This window comes from Heptranchias perlo, chromosome 1, assembly GCF_035084215.1.
Source record: "Heptranchias perlo isolate sHepPer1 chromosome 1, sHepPer1.hap1, whole genome shotgun sequence".
NCBI lineage: Eukaryota > Metazoa > Chordata > Chondrichthyes > Hexanchiformes > Hexanchidae > Heptranchias > Heptranchias perlo.
This window is the reverse complement of record NC_090325.1, coordinates 145,590,529-145,606,676: the sequence shown is the minus strand read 5'-3', so window position 1 is coordinate 145,606,676 and position 16,148 is coordinate 145,590,529. Positions and strand designations below refer to the sequence as shown.

The 16,148-nt window shown below is 39.8% G+C and overlaps 1 protein-coding gene across 1 annotated transcript in view; it reads right to left on the bottom strand.

Annotated features, from left to right (window-relative positions):
* Positions 1-16,148, bottom strand: part of slc10a7 (solute carrier family 10 member 7) — a 293,348-nt gene that overhangs the window by 99,541 nt on the left and 177,659 nt on the right. The window contains exon 6 of the mRNA XM_067992302.1: positions 6,778-6,813. Within this exon, the coding sequence (XP_067848403.1) occupies positions 6,778-6,813 (36 nt within the window). The remainder of the gene's footprint in view (positions 1-6,777; positions 6,814-16,148) is intronic.

Below are 16,148 nucleotides of genomic sequence, written 5' to 3'. Positions count from 1 at the left end.
GGGGTAACATCCTCTCAGCATCTACCCTCTCGAGTCCCCTCAGAAACTTGTATGTTTTAATAAGGTCTCCTCTCATTCTTCTGAACTCCAATGAGTATAGACCCAACCTGTTCAATCTTTCCTTATAAGAAAACCCTTCCATGCCCGGAATCAACCTAGTGAACCTTCTCTGAACTGCCTCCAATGCAAGTATGTCCTTCCTTAAATAAGGGCACCAGAACTGTACGCAGTACTCCAGGTGTGGTCTCACCAGCACCCTGTACAGTTGTAGCATGACTTCCCTGCTTTTATACTCCATCTCCCTAGAAATAAAGTCCAATATTCCGTTTGCCTTCCGGATTACCAGCTGCACCTGTATGTTGACTTTTTATGATCATGTACGAGGACACCCAGATCCCTCTGTACCACAGCATTTTGTCGTATTTCTCCATTCAAATAAGACTTTGCTTTTTTATTTTTCCTCCCAAAGTGGATGACTTCACATTTTCCCACATTATATTCCATCTGCCAAACTTGTGCCCATTCACTTAACCTGTCAATATCCCTTTGCAGACACTTTGTGTCCTCATCGCAACTTGCTTTTCCACCTATCTTTGTATCATCAGCAAATTTGGCCACAAGACACTCCGTTCCTTCATCCAAGTCATTGATATATATTGTAAATAGTTGAGGCCCCAGCACTGATCCCTGCTGCACCCCACAAGTTACAGATTGCCATTTTGAAAATGACCCTTTTATCCCGACTCTTTGTTTTCTATTAGTTAGCCAATCCTCCATCCATGCCAGTATATTACCCCCAATACCATGAGCTCTTATCTTGTGCAGTAATCTTTAATGTGGCACCTTATTGAATGCCTTTTAGAAATCCAAATATACTGCATCCATTGGTTCCCTGCCCGTTACTTCCTCAAAGCACTCCAATAAATTTGTCAGACACGATTTCCCCTTCATAAAACCATGATGACTCTCCTTGATTGTATTACGAGTCTCCACATGTCCTGCTACCACTTCCTTAATAATGGATTCTAGCATTTTCCCAATGACAGATGTTAGGCTAACTGGTCTATAGTTACCTGCTTTCTGTCTCACTCCCTTCTTGAATAGGGGTGTTACTTTTGCGGTTTTCCAATCTGCCGGGACCTTTCCAGAATCTAATGAATTCTGGAAGATTACAACCAATGCATCCGCTATCTCTGTAGCCACTTCCTTTAAGACCCTCGGATGCAAGCCATCTGGTCAAGGGGACTTGTCAGCCTTTAGACCTATTAGTTTACCTAGTACTTTTTCTCTAGTGACAGTGATTGTTTTTAGTTCCTCCCTCCCCTTTGCCCCTTGATTTTCTACTATTATTGGTATGTTATTAGTGTCTTCTACTGTGAAGACAGATACAAAATATCTGTTCAATTCCACTGCCATTTCCTTGTTTTCCATTATTATTTCCCCAGTCTCATTCTGTAAGGGAACAATGTTTACTTTAGCGATCCTCTTCCTTTTTATATACTTGTAGCAGCTTTTACTGTCAGTTTTTATATTTCTTGCTAGTTTACTCTCATAATTTATTTTCTCCCTCTTTATTATTCTTTTAGTCATCTTTTGCTGGTTTTTAAAGTTTTCCCAATCTTTGGGCTTACCAGTAATCTTTGCCATGTTGTATGCTTTTTCTTTTAACCTGATACCATCCTTGACTTCCTTAGTTAGCCATGGTTGGTTCACCCTTTTTGTGGAGTCCTTCCTCCTCACAGGGATATATTTTTGTTGTGAGTCATAAAATATCTTCTTAAATGTTTGCCACTACTTATCCACCATCATACCATCTAATCTTTTACCCAGTCCACTTTAGACAATTCAGCCCTCATTCCTTTATAATTGCCCTTATTTAAGTTTAATACAGTAGTTTCAGACCCAAGATCCTCGCTCTCAAACTGGATGTGAAATTCTATCATGTTATGATCACTGCTTCCCAAGGGATCCTTCACTTTGAGATCATTAATTAATCCTGTTTCGTTACCCATTACCAGATCCAAAATGGCCTGTTCCCTGGTTTTTTCCCTGACGTATTGGTCTAAGAAACAGTCCCTAATACACTCTATGATTTCCTCCTCAGGGCTATTTTTGCCAATTTGATTTGTCCAATCTATGTGAAAGTTAAAATCGCCCATGATTATTGCATTACCTTTTTTACAAGCCCCCCTTATTTCCTGATTAATATTTTGCCCTACAGTGTAGCTACTATTAGGGGGCCTATATACTACTCCCACCAGTGATTTCTTTCTCTTGTTATTTCTTACCTCCACCCAAATTGATTCGACCTCTTGGTCTTCTGAGCCAAGATCATTTCTCACAATTATACCAATTTCATCCTTTATTAACAGAGCTACCCCACCACCCTTACCTTTTTTCCTATCCTTCTGAAATGTTAAATAACCCTGAATATTTAGCTCTACACATTTATGCTTTACACATAGGCCAAGAAAAGGTGCTGCAGGGAATTGTCATGTGATAAGCAAGGGGGATTTGAACAACATGGAAACATAGAAAATAGGAGCAGGAGTAGGCCATTTGGCCATTCGAGCCTGCTCCGCCATTCAATACGATCATGGCTGATCCTCTATCTCAATACCATATTCCCGCTCTCTCCCCATACCCCTTGATGCCTTTTATGAATAGAAATTTATCTAGCTCCATCTTAAATATATTCAGTGACTTGGTCTCCACAGCCTTCTGTGGTAGAGAATTCCACAGGTTCACCACCTTCTGAGTGAAGAAATTTCTCCTCATCTCAGTCCTAAATGTCCTACCCCATATCCTGAGACTGTGATCCCTCGTTCTGGACCCCCCAGCCAGGGGAAACATCCTCCCTGCATCCAGTCTGTTTAGCCCTGTTAGAATTTTATATGTTTCAATGAGATCCCCTCTCAATCTTCTAAACTCGAGTGAATACAGGCTGAATCGACCCAATCTCTCCTCATATGACAGTCCTGCCATCCCGGGAATCAGTCTGGTGAACCTTCGCTGCACTCCCTCTATGGCAAATATATCCTTTCTTAGGTAAGGAGACCAAAACTGCACACAATGCTCCAGGTGTGGTCTCACCAAGGCCCTATATAACTGCAGTAAGACATCCTTGCTCCTATACTCAAATCCTCTTGCAATGAAGGCCAACATAACATTTGCCTTTCTAACTGCTTGCTGCACCTGTATATTTGCTTTCAGTGACTGGTGTACAAAGACACCCAGGTCCCTTTATGCATCAACATTCCCCAATCTATCACCATTTAAATAATACTCTGCTTTTCTGTTTTTCCTTCCGAAGTGGAAAACTTCACATTTATCCACATCTGCCATGTATTTGCCCACTCACTCAACTTGTCTAAATCGCCTTGAAGCCTCTTTGCATCCTCCTCACAATTCACGAACCCACCCGTAAATCAAATGAAGAAAGAAGTAAAGAGATGAAACATGAACATTTCAGTGGAGTAGAGAAGGCCATTTGGCCCTACTTGTCTGTGGTGAATTTAGGTTCCTTTCAGGGATTGATTTTGCACCGTTCTATTTTCCTGCTTTCTCCTCTAACTAATCCCATTTTCCTGTTTTGTCATATACCCTTTTATATTCTTCTTTTAGTAATTATTGTGTACATTTTTGAATGTTGTAATCGATTTGGCATCGATCATCACTTGTGGCCACATGCCGATAACACTTTGCATGCAAACATTTTTGTTTTTATGTATCTTCTTGTCTTTGATTTACCAACTAATGGAAATAATCTACCAACATCTAACTTGACTATTCCTTTTATTAATTCGAACACCTCTTATCAAATCCTCCCTCATTTGTCTCTGTTTGAGAGACTACAGCCCTAGTAGCTCTTAACCGTTTCTTAAAAATTTACATTCCTCAAACCCTGGCATTATCCTGTTAAATCTGCTTTGAACTTTCTCCAGTGGTTATATACCTCCCATAGCAAGTAGTCCAAAATTGCATACAGTATTTCAGATGAGGTTTAACCACTGTATAGTCTTTATAACCCTTTTGCTTTGGTATTCAATCCTTCTCAATATAAATTCCAAAATCTTTCCTTTTTAAGTTTTTTTAAAACTCGCCATTCACTTTTAAGAATTTCTCGTTATGCTCCTTCAACACATTGAGAAATTTACCATTTGAGGTAAATTCATGAAAGCACAAGCAATTCCTTAGAAGTACTACGTTATTGTTAAAACAAGCAAAAGAAGGTATTTAGGTGGATGGTTTATTAGATTTAGTAATTAGTGCAACAAAAATTATTCGTAGTTAATTCTGATATTATTAAGGCTAACACAAATTAATTTACATAAGTGAACGCCTGGTAAGTAACATCCAGTGTGTGCAGATATCAGAGACGTATTACATGATCAATACTGTTTACTGTTGAGAAAAAGTGTTTCTCATAAACATAAGGGCAAAAGCAAAATATTGCGGATCCTGGAAATCTGAAATAAAAACAGAAAATGCTGGAAATACTCAGCAAGTCAGGCAGCATCGGTGGAGAAAGAGACAGTGTTCACGTTTCAGGTCGATGACCTTTCGTCAGAACTGGAAGAAGTTAAAGGTTTAACAGTTTTTAAGCAAGTACAGAACCAGGCAAAGTGGTGGGGGAGGGGGGGGGAAGGTGGTGGGAGGAAAGAATGAAAGGGAAGGTCTCTGATAGGGTGGAGGGCAGGAGTGATTGAATGACAAAAGAGATGATGGTGCAAGGGAAGGAGGGTGGTAATGGGGCAAGTGAAGAAACAAAAGGTGGGTCTGCAGGAGTTGTAAATGGCAACATCAGAACCATTACCAGGACCTGCATTCTGAAAAAATGGGAGCAGTGGTTATGATCTGAAGTTATTGAAATCAAAGTTGAGTCCAGAAGGTTGTAAAGTGCACAATCAAAAGATGAGGTACTGTTCCTTGAGCTTCCGTTGGGCTTCATTGGAACAGTGTAGGAGGCCGAGGATGGAGAAGTCAGAGTGGGAGTGGGGCGGAGAATTAAAATGGCAAGTGACCGGAAGGTCAGGGTCACGCTTGTGGACTGAACGGAGGTGTTAAAGAAAGCGATGACCCAATTTGCGTTTGGTCTCCCCAATGTAGAGGAAACTGCATTGTGAGCAGCGGATACAGTATACTAAATTGAAAGAAGTACAAGTAAACCGCTGTTTCACCTGGAAGGAGTGTTTGGGGCCCTGGACATTGGGAAGGGAGGAGGTGAAAGGGCACCTCCTCCACCTTTTCCTAGCTTCCTGTCCTTCTGAAATGTCAAGTACCCTAGAATATTCAGGTTCCAGCCTTTGTCATCTTGCAGCATGTCTCTGAAATGGCTATCAGATCGTATATATTTATTTCTATTTAAGCTGTCATTTCATCCATTCTGTTACTATTGCTACGTGCATTCAGATACAAAGCCTTTGGTGCTGTCTTTTTACTATTTTTGCAACATCTAGCTTTATCTGCTGACGCACTCTTAAGTTTGCATGCTCTGTCCCTTCCTGCTACTCTCTTGATTATCAACTCCCTTATTGCTACCTTTCTCTCTTGCCTTGTCTTCTTTCTTTAATTTATCACATCTTCCCTTACTTGACTCCTCGCCCCCACTCGTTCTCGGCTGCAGAGAGCTGTGTCTATCCCCTTGATTATACTGTCCCCTACTACCAATACATTCCTACTAACAACAGCGCCGCCCATGTCAGCAGGTTTAATGACAATGTCAGGGCATGCTATGATACATTTTATGCCATTTTCAATCATTTTGTTAATCAAAGTAATACGAATTAAAAGATGCCATGTAAACTGTGGGTCTCAAGTAAACTGAAATGTAAGAACAGCAAGAAACAATGGCCCAGATTTTGCTGAAAAAGTAACGGCATGCGAATTACACACGGCGTTATTAATGTGCAAATCGGCCAGTAACTTGTGGCGAGGAGGAGATACCCTGTGAATTGCGAATTGCCACAAGTTGATAGACGATTTGCACCGCACCACTGTTAGCTTCACGAAAACGGCATCTCGCCCTTAACCGCCCTGTGATTTTCATGACGTTGATGCATTTGCACATTAATTGCCCATTCAACTCTCCAGAAAAAGTTAAGTCTAGTACATAACAGCGTATGTACCCCTTTAATGACATGATAATTGTTAATGACTGCCAATCAACCTTTCTTGCCCAGAAAGTGAACAATTAAAAGTGTGAAGTTTCGTTCCTGCAGGCTGTGAATTGTTGTTGGAGATTTAAAAAATGTCAAATTGTAAATTTAAAAAAATTCTTACTTTTTCTTTGTCTCTTGTTTCCTTCTCTTAATCCAATCTTTCTTTCCCTCTCTATTTCTCATTCTGTACCTGATTTGACATTGAATTCACCCACTCTAATTCACCGTCTTTCTCAGTCCTTCCTCTGTTTATTTTTCAATCCTTTAATCTCATTGTTCACCAAGGTCCCAGATGCCCTCATATCAGCTCGCACTTCCAGCAACTTTGTGGGCAAAAACTGGTAAAACCTAAACGTGCATGAACAAGTCTAACTAACAGGGCATGCCGCAAGATGCCCCATTCCAGCAAAACCTGGGCCAATGTACAAATTCTTTTCAAGGTTAAGCACTTTCTTGCACTGACAGTACGAATTTTACAGCAGCATACTGAACTTACAATCAAATACAACCTGACAACAAAATAGTTATTGATTTAAATTCAGCTTGTGGAGTTTTACAGTTAGACACACGCTTTTGAAATACACAAACAATCATATATAAAATGGTATATACTCACAAACAGCAGAAGTAATAGTGGTGTGATAATAATGCCCTGAAAGAGATGGTAAGTATTAAAGTTGATACATGCTCTTCAATGGACAAAAATGAATGTAAAATTAATAATTTTCTTAAGTAATACAGGTATCCCCATCCAAAAAAAAAATCAAACAGTTCTGTTAACATCTCTTTAACCCACAGCTCCCCTCTCAACAGATATTGATCCAGCTCCCTCTTAAAAGTGTCAATTGACCCCAAATCAACTGCGTTCTCTAGGAGTGTCCCTTACTGGGACCAATATCCATAGCTCGATGTATGTGAGAGGCTACGAGAAATCTTTTGTCCAAATAAGTTTGAAATGGTGGGCCCTGCCTGAAAGAGTCTGACAGCTACTAATATGACAATGAAGGCCCCAAAATACACATGTGGAAGTCCATCTCTAATGAACAAACTCTCAACTTTACTTCAGCAGCACTATGGACCAGGAAATGGAGAAAAGTAAGAGACAAAAACACAGACAATGTGGGGGGTGGGAAGGGGACAGAGAATGGGAGGGAGAGAGATCATCTGGTGAGGTGAGAGAGAAGGAAAAGAAACAGAGAACTGGTTAATGGGGAGAAAAAATGAGAGAGAGAAAGAGAAAAAAAAAAGAGACCCCCCCTCCCCATTGGATTGGTTGAAGAGAAGCATGAAAAATGCTTCAACTGCCAGCTCCATAGCATAGATCCCTCACAACCAGCAACATCAATGAAAATCTGCCAGATTTCTTTTTTACACCAGGGATAATGAAAATCTGGTCTTTGGTCTTTCAATGGTCTTCCTGGTTTCTGGCAGTCTTATTGGGGTTAGTAAATGCACTGCTGCAACAGTGCATTTTGGTGGTATTGTCACAATGACATCACACATTAACATCTCTATGCATGTGTGGTGGACAAAATGTTATGGCCAGCCTGTATATGCCTGGAATGTTGGTCCCCACAGTGCACTTGGTCTACAGAAAGATGTAAAAGCAGCTATGGAGAAAGAGAGAGACACTATTTCTGAGGAGAGAAATACAACCTGTTGAAGGGGAGGGAGAGACAAAAAGAGAGAAAAAACAAATCTGTCGATGGGGAATGGGGAAAGATAGGGAGAGAAACAATGTTTTGGTGGGGCATCTCTTCCTTTGCTGGGAGGAAAGAGATAGTTATCAGGGCTTACTGTGGGCAATGTCAGGAGTTCCACTAGTATATATAATAAATTCAAGTTACTACACCAAAAATACTAGAGAAGAAAGAAATTTTACCTGTCAAAAAAATGTCATCATAACTACATCATTTGACTTCCTTTGTCATTACTAATTTTGCATGATGAACAGAGCTACTGGATTTCACAGTGACGTTTTCACACAAAATGATAAAGTATATGCCATAAAGATGTCAGATTTTCAGTGCTGACAGACATAAGTCAAACTGCCAAACAGTAAGTTCCCTTTCTACTGCATCAAAAGCATTATTTTACTGATAGGAATAATGTCATAAAACAGATCTTTTACATACAAATTTAAATTCAGCTTTTTAGATGACATTAACAATATGCAACTTCAAAACTGAGTATAGAACAAGAGAGTACTTTTAAGAACTATGACTTTTTGTTTATCAATAACATATAACTAATAAAGTGAATCATTTGCACTGTGGAATTCAATTCAAGTGCTGTATGATGCTTATTTGACAACTTCTGGATATTGCCAGCATTTAATTTGACTTTGCATGTTCAAATTAAGGTCCATTCAGCAATATGACATTATGCGATCATAAAAATATAATCTATTTGACTATTTTATGAAAACCATTACAGTTTAAGTTCCTAATTATTGGTCCAGATCTTCCTTGGATCTTGCGCCACTGTAATGCAGCATCTACGTCATAGGGACCCTTGAACGGTGCAAAAGAAAGAGGAAATTATGGAGCAAGTGACTTACGCCATTTATTATGCCACTCCATCTTTTCCTGGGACTTTTGCATCGTTCTGCCTTTACCCTTGCCAAAACAGTTAGAAGGTAATTATCATAGCTCTGCTCACATAAAAATCAATGGCAATCGTTATTTTCTTGCATTTAAGCCGTTTTTTGCCAGGTGGGCAGGGTTAAAGTCGCTCCTTAATAGTGCAGCGAATTGTGGGCACAAAGTTACATCTACTGCTCTGTGAAGAGCCAAGTTATCTAAAAGGGGTCATTTTAAATAACCCACTGCACACACAACTTAAACTTTTGTAAAGTTTAATTTGCTATCCTTGGAAGCTTCTAAAGGTAAAAGTCCAGCATGCAAAGAAAATTGAAGATTTGTATAAAAAAGTTGGCTTCTCAATAAGAGGTATTATTGACTGATGGTTCAGACAGAAAAGAAAATTCCTTGTGCATGAAGAGTAAATTGGCATTATGTTTGCGGGGAAAAAGCTGACACTTCTGTGCACTGGTGGCTGCTTAAAGGGTTTACACAAAGAGTCAGATTTGTTACTTTGGAATTGAGCCCAATCCATCAAAAGCAAAGTGCATCTGTGTACTGAAATTCAGTGAGATAGACAGTTTATTGATTCAGAAAGCAGATACAAGATAAGTAGATGGTAGAAGATAAGTAAGTGAAAATGTTTTTGATATGCTATCATTTTGCATTAACCTGTGTATACATTTATGGTATGCAATAACATTTTCATACAACCATAGAGGTTTATAGCACAAAAGGAGGGCATTTGGCACATCATGTCTGTGCCAGTTCTCTGCTAGAGCAATCTAAAGCTAATACCACTCCTCTAGTACAAATGTTTATTTGCTCTTCCCTTAATAGAAGCAATGGTCTTTGCCTTAACTACTTCATGTGGCAAAGCATTCCATGCTTTAACTCTCAGCGTAAATAATTTTTTCCTAACTTCCCACTCTTAGTCATAATTTTAATTGATGACTCATCCCTGACTCCCTAACCAGAGAAAATAGTCATTACAGTTTATTCACCTGATCAAAACCCTTCATAATTTTCAAGGCCTCTACTGAAACTCCTCTTAGCCTCCTCCACTCCACTGGACATAGTCTTCACTCTTGTACTCTATGCCCCTATTTATCAAGCCCAAAATGCTATTAGCCTTTTTTCTGGCATTATCTACCTGTACTTACACTTTTAAAGAGTTATGTATTTAAACCCCAAGGTCACTCTACTCCTTCACACATGGCAGCATCTTTCTATCGAGTGTATACTCTCATGCTTTGTTTTTCCTCCAAAATGCATTACCTCACAATTCGCCGTATTAAATTGCATGAGCCACCTGTCTGCTCATTCTACTAACCTGTCTATGTTTTCTTGAAGTCTTTTACAATCCTTCCTGCTGTCTGCCAAATCCCCCACTTTTGTGCCATTAGCAAATTCCAATATAGTGCTCCCTACGCCCAAGTTTATATTATATCTTCTGAATAAAAGTGGACCCAGCACTGACCTTTGGGGTATGCCACTTCCAACCCATCTCCAATCTATATGTGGTCAAAATGGAGAATACTTTCTTGAATATTTCCTAGATCTAACCCAACAAGAAAAGTATTGTTTAATTTATTTTTGGGAAATAAAGTAAGACAAATAACGATGTGAGAATAGGAGAACAATTGGCAAATAGCAACCACAACAGTTATGTTCGATGTTTAACATAAAGGATAATGGAGTCAAAGATAAGGACGTTGGACTGGAAAAAGCCAAGTTCAGTGAGATAAAAAGGGTTCTTGCACAGATCAACTGAGCAGAAAAGTTATCAAATGGGACAACAGATCTTTAAATATGATATGGATGGAGTACAAAATAAATGTCTTGCTGTACAGCAAAAGGGGTGCATCAACGTTTAGAATTCATGGAAACAAAGAGTTTAAAACTAAAATGAAACTTAAGAGGTAGGCATATATTAAAATTAAGGCTCACAATACTTAAGGAAATTATGAGAAATATAGAAAGTGTAATGTTTATGTATGGAGAAAGGGAAAAGGCCATCAGAGCCGAGACATCCTCTGTCCCCCTCCCCCATCCTTGGTTGATGTCATCCCCATTTACCAGCCCTATGTTACCTCTACTTCCTGAGAGAGGCAATAAAAGAGACCTGTAACCAATTCAGAAGTCCTTAAAAATTGCTCTGCAACCCCTCACGGGCACTGAGGAAAGCACCAATACATCCCAAACCCATTAATCAACTCTTTTTCCAGTGGATGAGGTGAAAATGGAGATTAGAAGGGCTAAAAGAGAATATAAAAAGTGTAGCAGATAATAGAAAAAGAAATAGAAATAGTAAACATATTAAAAAAGTAAACAAATTAAAGAGAGTGGAGGACCACTCCAAGCTGAAGAGGGATAATCTGGTGTGGAGGATTAAGGTTTAGTGCAGATGTATTAAATAAATCAATTTTCCAATCCTCCTTAGATATGGGAGAGGTGCCAGAGAACTGGAGGATTGAAAATGTTCAATAAAGGGGAAGAGGGATAAACCTGACAACAACAGGCCAGTCATCCGAACACTGGGGGACTAAATTAATCGGCACTTGGAAAAATATGGGTTAATAAATGAAAGCCAGCACGGATTTGTTAAAGGCAAATCGTGTTTGACTAACTTGATTGAATTCTTTGATGAAGTAACAGAAAGGGTTGATAAGGGTTGTGCGGTTGATGATGTGTATATGGACTGTCAAAAGGCACTTGATAATACACTTGTTAGCAAAATTGAAGCCCATGGGATTAAAGGGGCAGTAGCTGCATTGATACGAAATTAGATAGGGGACAGAAAGCAAAGAGTGGTGGTGAACGGTTGTTTTTCAGACTGGAAGGAAGTGTGCAGTTGTGTCCCCTAGGGGTCGGTGTTGGGGCCACTGCTCTTTTTGATATATATTAATGATTTGGACTTCGGTATTAAGGGCATAATTTCAAAGTTTGCAGATGACATGAAACTCGGAAATGTAGTAAACAATGAGAAAGATAGTAACAAACTTCAGGAGGACATAAGACAGACTGCTGAAATGGGCAGACACACGGCAGATGAATTTAATGCAGAGAAGTGTGAAGTGATTCATTTTGATAGGAGGAATGAGGCGAGGCAATACAAACTAACTGATACAATTTTAAAGGAGATGCAGGAACAGAGAGACTTGGGGGTATATGTACACAAGTCTTTGAAGGTAGCAGGACATGTTGAGAAGGCTGTTGAGACATAGGGGATCCATGGCTTTATAAATAGAGGCATAGAGTACAAAAGCAAGGAAGTTATGTTAAACCTTTATAAAACACTGGTTTGGCCCCAGCTGCAATATTGTGCCCAATTTTGGGCACCACACTTTAGGAAGGATGTCAAAGCCTTAGAGAGGGTGCAGAGGTGGTTTATTAGAATGGAACCAGGAATAAAAGACTTCAGTTACATAGAAAGACTAGAAAATATGGGGTTGATCGCCTTAGAATAGAGAAGTTTATGGGGAGATTTGATAGATACGTTCAAAATCATGAAGGGTTTTGATAGAGTAAATAAGGATAAACTGTTTCCAATGGCAGAAGAGTCAGTAACCAGAGGACACAGATTTAAGGTAATTGGCAAAAAAACCAGAGGCAGGATGAGGAAAACATTTTTTACGCAGCAGGTTGTTATGATCTGGAATGCACTGCCTGAAAGGATGGTGGAAGCAGATTTGATAAATTTCAAATGGGAATTGGATAAATACTTGAAGGGGGAAATTTTGCAGGGCTATGGGGAAAGAGCAGGGGAGTGGGACTAATCGGATAGCTCTTCCAAACAGCCGGCACGGGCAAGATGGGCCGAATGGCCTCCTGTGCTGTATAATTCTACAATTCTATGATTCTAAATATTTTGTTAGGAGATGTATTAAATAAATATTTTGTCTGTATTTAGAAATGATGGTAGAAGTGAGAATTTCATGTACTGGAAATTCTTAGAAATAACTGTAGAAATAGTTAGCAATAACTGTAGGAAGGGATTTAGTTCTGAAAATGGATAAGTCACATGGTCCTAATAGTATGCTGATTAAAAAATTTCAGCTCTCCATAGATATTCAAATTTTGCCAGCGAACTAGAGGTAGCCTATGTTGCACTGAAAGGAGAAAGGGGTAAAGCAGATAACTATAGACCAGTTAATCCAATCTTAGTTGTGGGTTAACTCTTAAAATCCATTAATTCAAGAATTAATTATTGAGCATTTCAAGATGCATGAGATAATCATATGAACATATGAAATTGACAGGCAGTAAAAGATCAGCTGGTCCATCAAACATGCCCAACACTGTGATGGCCAGAGCATCATGACTAAACAATTCCTCCCCTCCACCACACAGTCATGTAATCTCCTGGGAGAGGTTAAAAAAGAGAAAAAACCCAGGGCCAATAAGGGAAAAAAATACTCTGGAAAATTCCTCTCCGACCCCCTCAGGCAATCAAAGCCAATCCAGGAGATCACATGGCCCAAGTGTTATCTATAAAGATAATTACCTTCTATATGATGTGATCTCTGCCCCAGTCAAGCACCAGTCCAGCTCCCTCTTGAAGGCATGCAGAGAGTCAGCACCCACCACACCAGTTAGCAATGTATTCCAGAGGCTCATTGCTCTCTGGGAAAAGAAGAACCGCCTAACATCCAGTCTATGCCTACACTCGCATAGTTTAAACTCGTGTCCTTCGGCCCTCCCCAATCTGTTAAACTGAAATAATCTATCAATAAGAATGCTATCCAGCCCTTTAATTATTTTATACACCTCTATCAGGTCACCTCGAAGTCTTCGCTGCTGTAAAGTAAACACACCAAGGTCCTTGAGCCTATCTGAATATCTGAGGTTCTTTAAGCTCGGAATTATTCCTGTTGCTCTCCTCTGGACCTTTTCCAAGGCCACTATATCATCTACCATGAGGGGAGACCAAAACTGGGCACAGTACTGTAGATGTGGCCTGACCAGCAACCTGTATAATGTCAAAATGGTGTCCTTTGATTTATATTGAATGACTGATTCTATTAATACAACCCAATACCCTGTTAGCTTTAGCTACAGTTTTTCTACTTTGCTCATAAACCTGCAGTGATCTGTGCACAATAACACTGAGATCTTTTCCTCTCTCAACCTCTTTCAGTATTGTTCCCTGTAATTATATGTGTGCTCTGTGTTGGCTCTACCAGAATGCATGACACTACATTTATCTAAATTAAACGCCAATTGCCATTGTGTGGCCCGTTCCCCTAGCACATCTAAATCTTTTTGCATTAGCTTGCACTCCTCTACTGTCTTGACCCTTGCACAGATTTTGTGTCATCTGCAAATTTATTGACCATACTCCCAACACCACTGTCCAGTTCATTAATAAAGACGGTGAACAGTAACAGGCCTAGGACCGATCCCTGGAGGACACAACTAGTAACATGCCTCCAGGCTGAACCACATTCATTAACTACAACTTCTTGGCTGCAGAATTGGAGCCAATTCCTAATCCAGTGTTTCAAATTCCTATTGATACCACAAGATTCTATCTTGTGAAGTAACCTAGTATGAGGTACATTATCCCTCATCCACTACCCTAGTGACGTCCTCAAAAAACTATCAGATTTGCATGGTCCCATCCCACTCTCCAGTCATTCAACCAGCCTGAACCAGACCACGTGAAGTCTTGATGAGCTGTTCGACTCAGTTATGTTTCAAAGCCCACATCATATTCATCACTAAGACTGCTTACTTCCATCTGTGCAACATTGCCTGTCTCCACCCTTACCTCACCCCAATTGCTGCTGAAATCTTTACCTACGCTTTTGTCATCTCTAGGCTTGATTAACACAACATTCTCCATGCCAGTGTCCCATCCTTCTCCTTCCGTAAACTCCAACTTGTTCAAAACTCAGCTGTCCACATCGTCCCACACGCCCATCACCTCCACCTTCGCAGATCTACGCTGACTCCCTGCCCTGCAATGCACTGAACTTGAAATCCTCACCTTCAAATCTTTCCATGTCCTCGCCCCACCCTACCTTTGAAACCTCCTTCAGCTTTTATGTTCCCTCCCACATCCTTTGGGCCTCTGACTCTGGCCTTCCCTGCACCTACCTTCCTTCAGTCCACCACTGGTAGCCCAACCTTCAACCTCTGGCTCCATTCTCTGGATCTCTCTCCCTAAACTCCTCCACCTCTATCTTTCTCTACATTTAAAAATCTTCTTAAAACGCATCTTTTTGATTGAGCTTTCAGTCACATCTCCTAACTCTTCCACCATGTCTCAGCATCTGTTTCTTTTTATTTACCCCTCTATAAAGCACTTTGGGAGTTTTTCTACATTGACAGAGTTAAAGTAGTTGTTGTGAAATCTGCACTGGACATCTCTTTTCTATTGGCTTTTTGTGCAGTTTTGCTACATGCAAGTTTAACCAGTACATTTTTTCTGGTAGCCCTGCTCATGACAACAAATTAAAATCTACTGCAATCTCCAATGACTTAAGAGTGACAATCATGTTAGTTTGAAAAAAGCAAAACTATAGATGCAAACAAAAGTTTGCAACAGGTATAGTAAGACTTCAATGAAAGTTCTGCTAGATGTATTATAAATACAAAGACAAAACAAAATGCAAAATATGATTTTTTTTCTTGAAATTGCCAGATGCCTAGTTGTACTTCGTGCACAGGGGATTTTAAAATGGTTCTTTCATAAACTCAATGAAGTAACCTTGGGACAGTAATTAAGAATTTTATTGTGGCTGCCTTTGATACTTTCTCATTCCCAGACCTCAGACAAACAGCAAGCAAGGTATGCAATGAATCATAATTAATTAATATCAAAGTTGACTTTTTTTCTCTTTAAAGTAAGCACTGCAGTCATTTCTGGTACTCTGGGAAATTCTGCATGCTTGGTCTAGACAAACTTACATATAAGGGTATTGCGTAGAACTATCTTGCGGTAAGTGTATGAATGACAACGCAAATTTTGGTGCCGGAATAACGTAAATAGGATTTTTTCATTTATATGCTTAATAAAAATATTTCAAGAAAAAGTACTTTCCACTATTTTCTGTCACAATAGACCAAGGGCCCTGAAATTCTTGGAAAGGCCTCGGTGGATAGTGAACCTGGGCTAGAATAACTTCCAGTGAACCTGGGCTGAAAAGCAACCTCCACCCTCCCTGTGGAAAACCCTGCGTCAGCTTAATTTAAATGTTAAGGGCAGGCTCCCACATCATTTCTGGCGCAACTGGGCACCTGCCTAAACAAGAAGGGAAGGAGGAATTTCATTGCGACAAGGTTCGTAGTCCTGCAAGGCTCTGGGAAGGAGGGGAAAATAAAGAGACAAAATGCTCCTTTTATTTCTCCTGTTGCTTTCAGCAATTTTACATTTTCCTTCCCCCCATCGCCAAAGCAA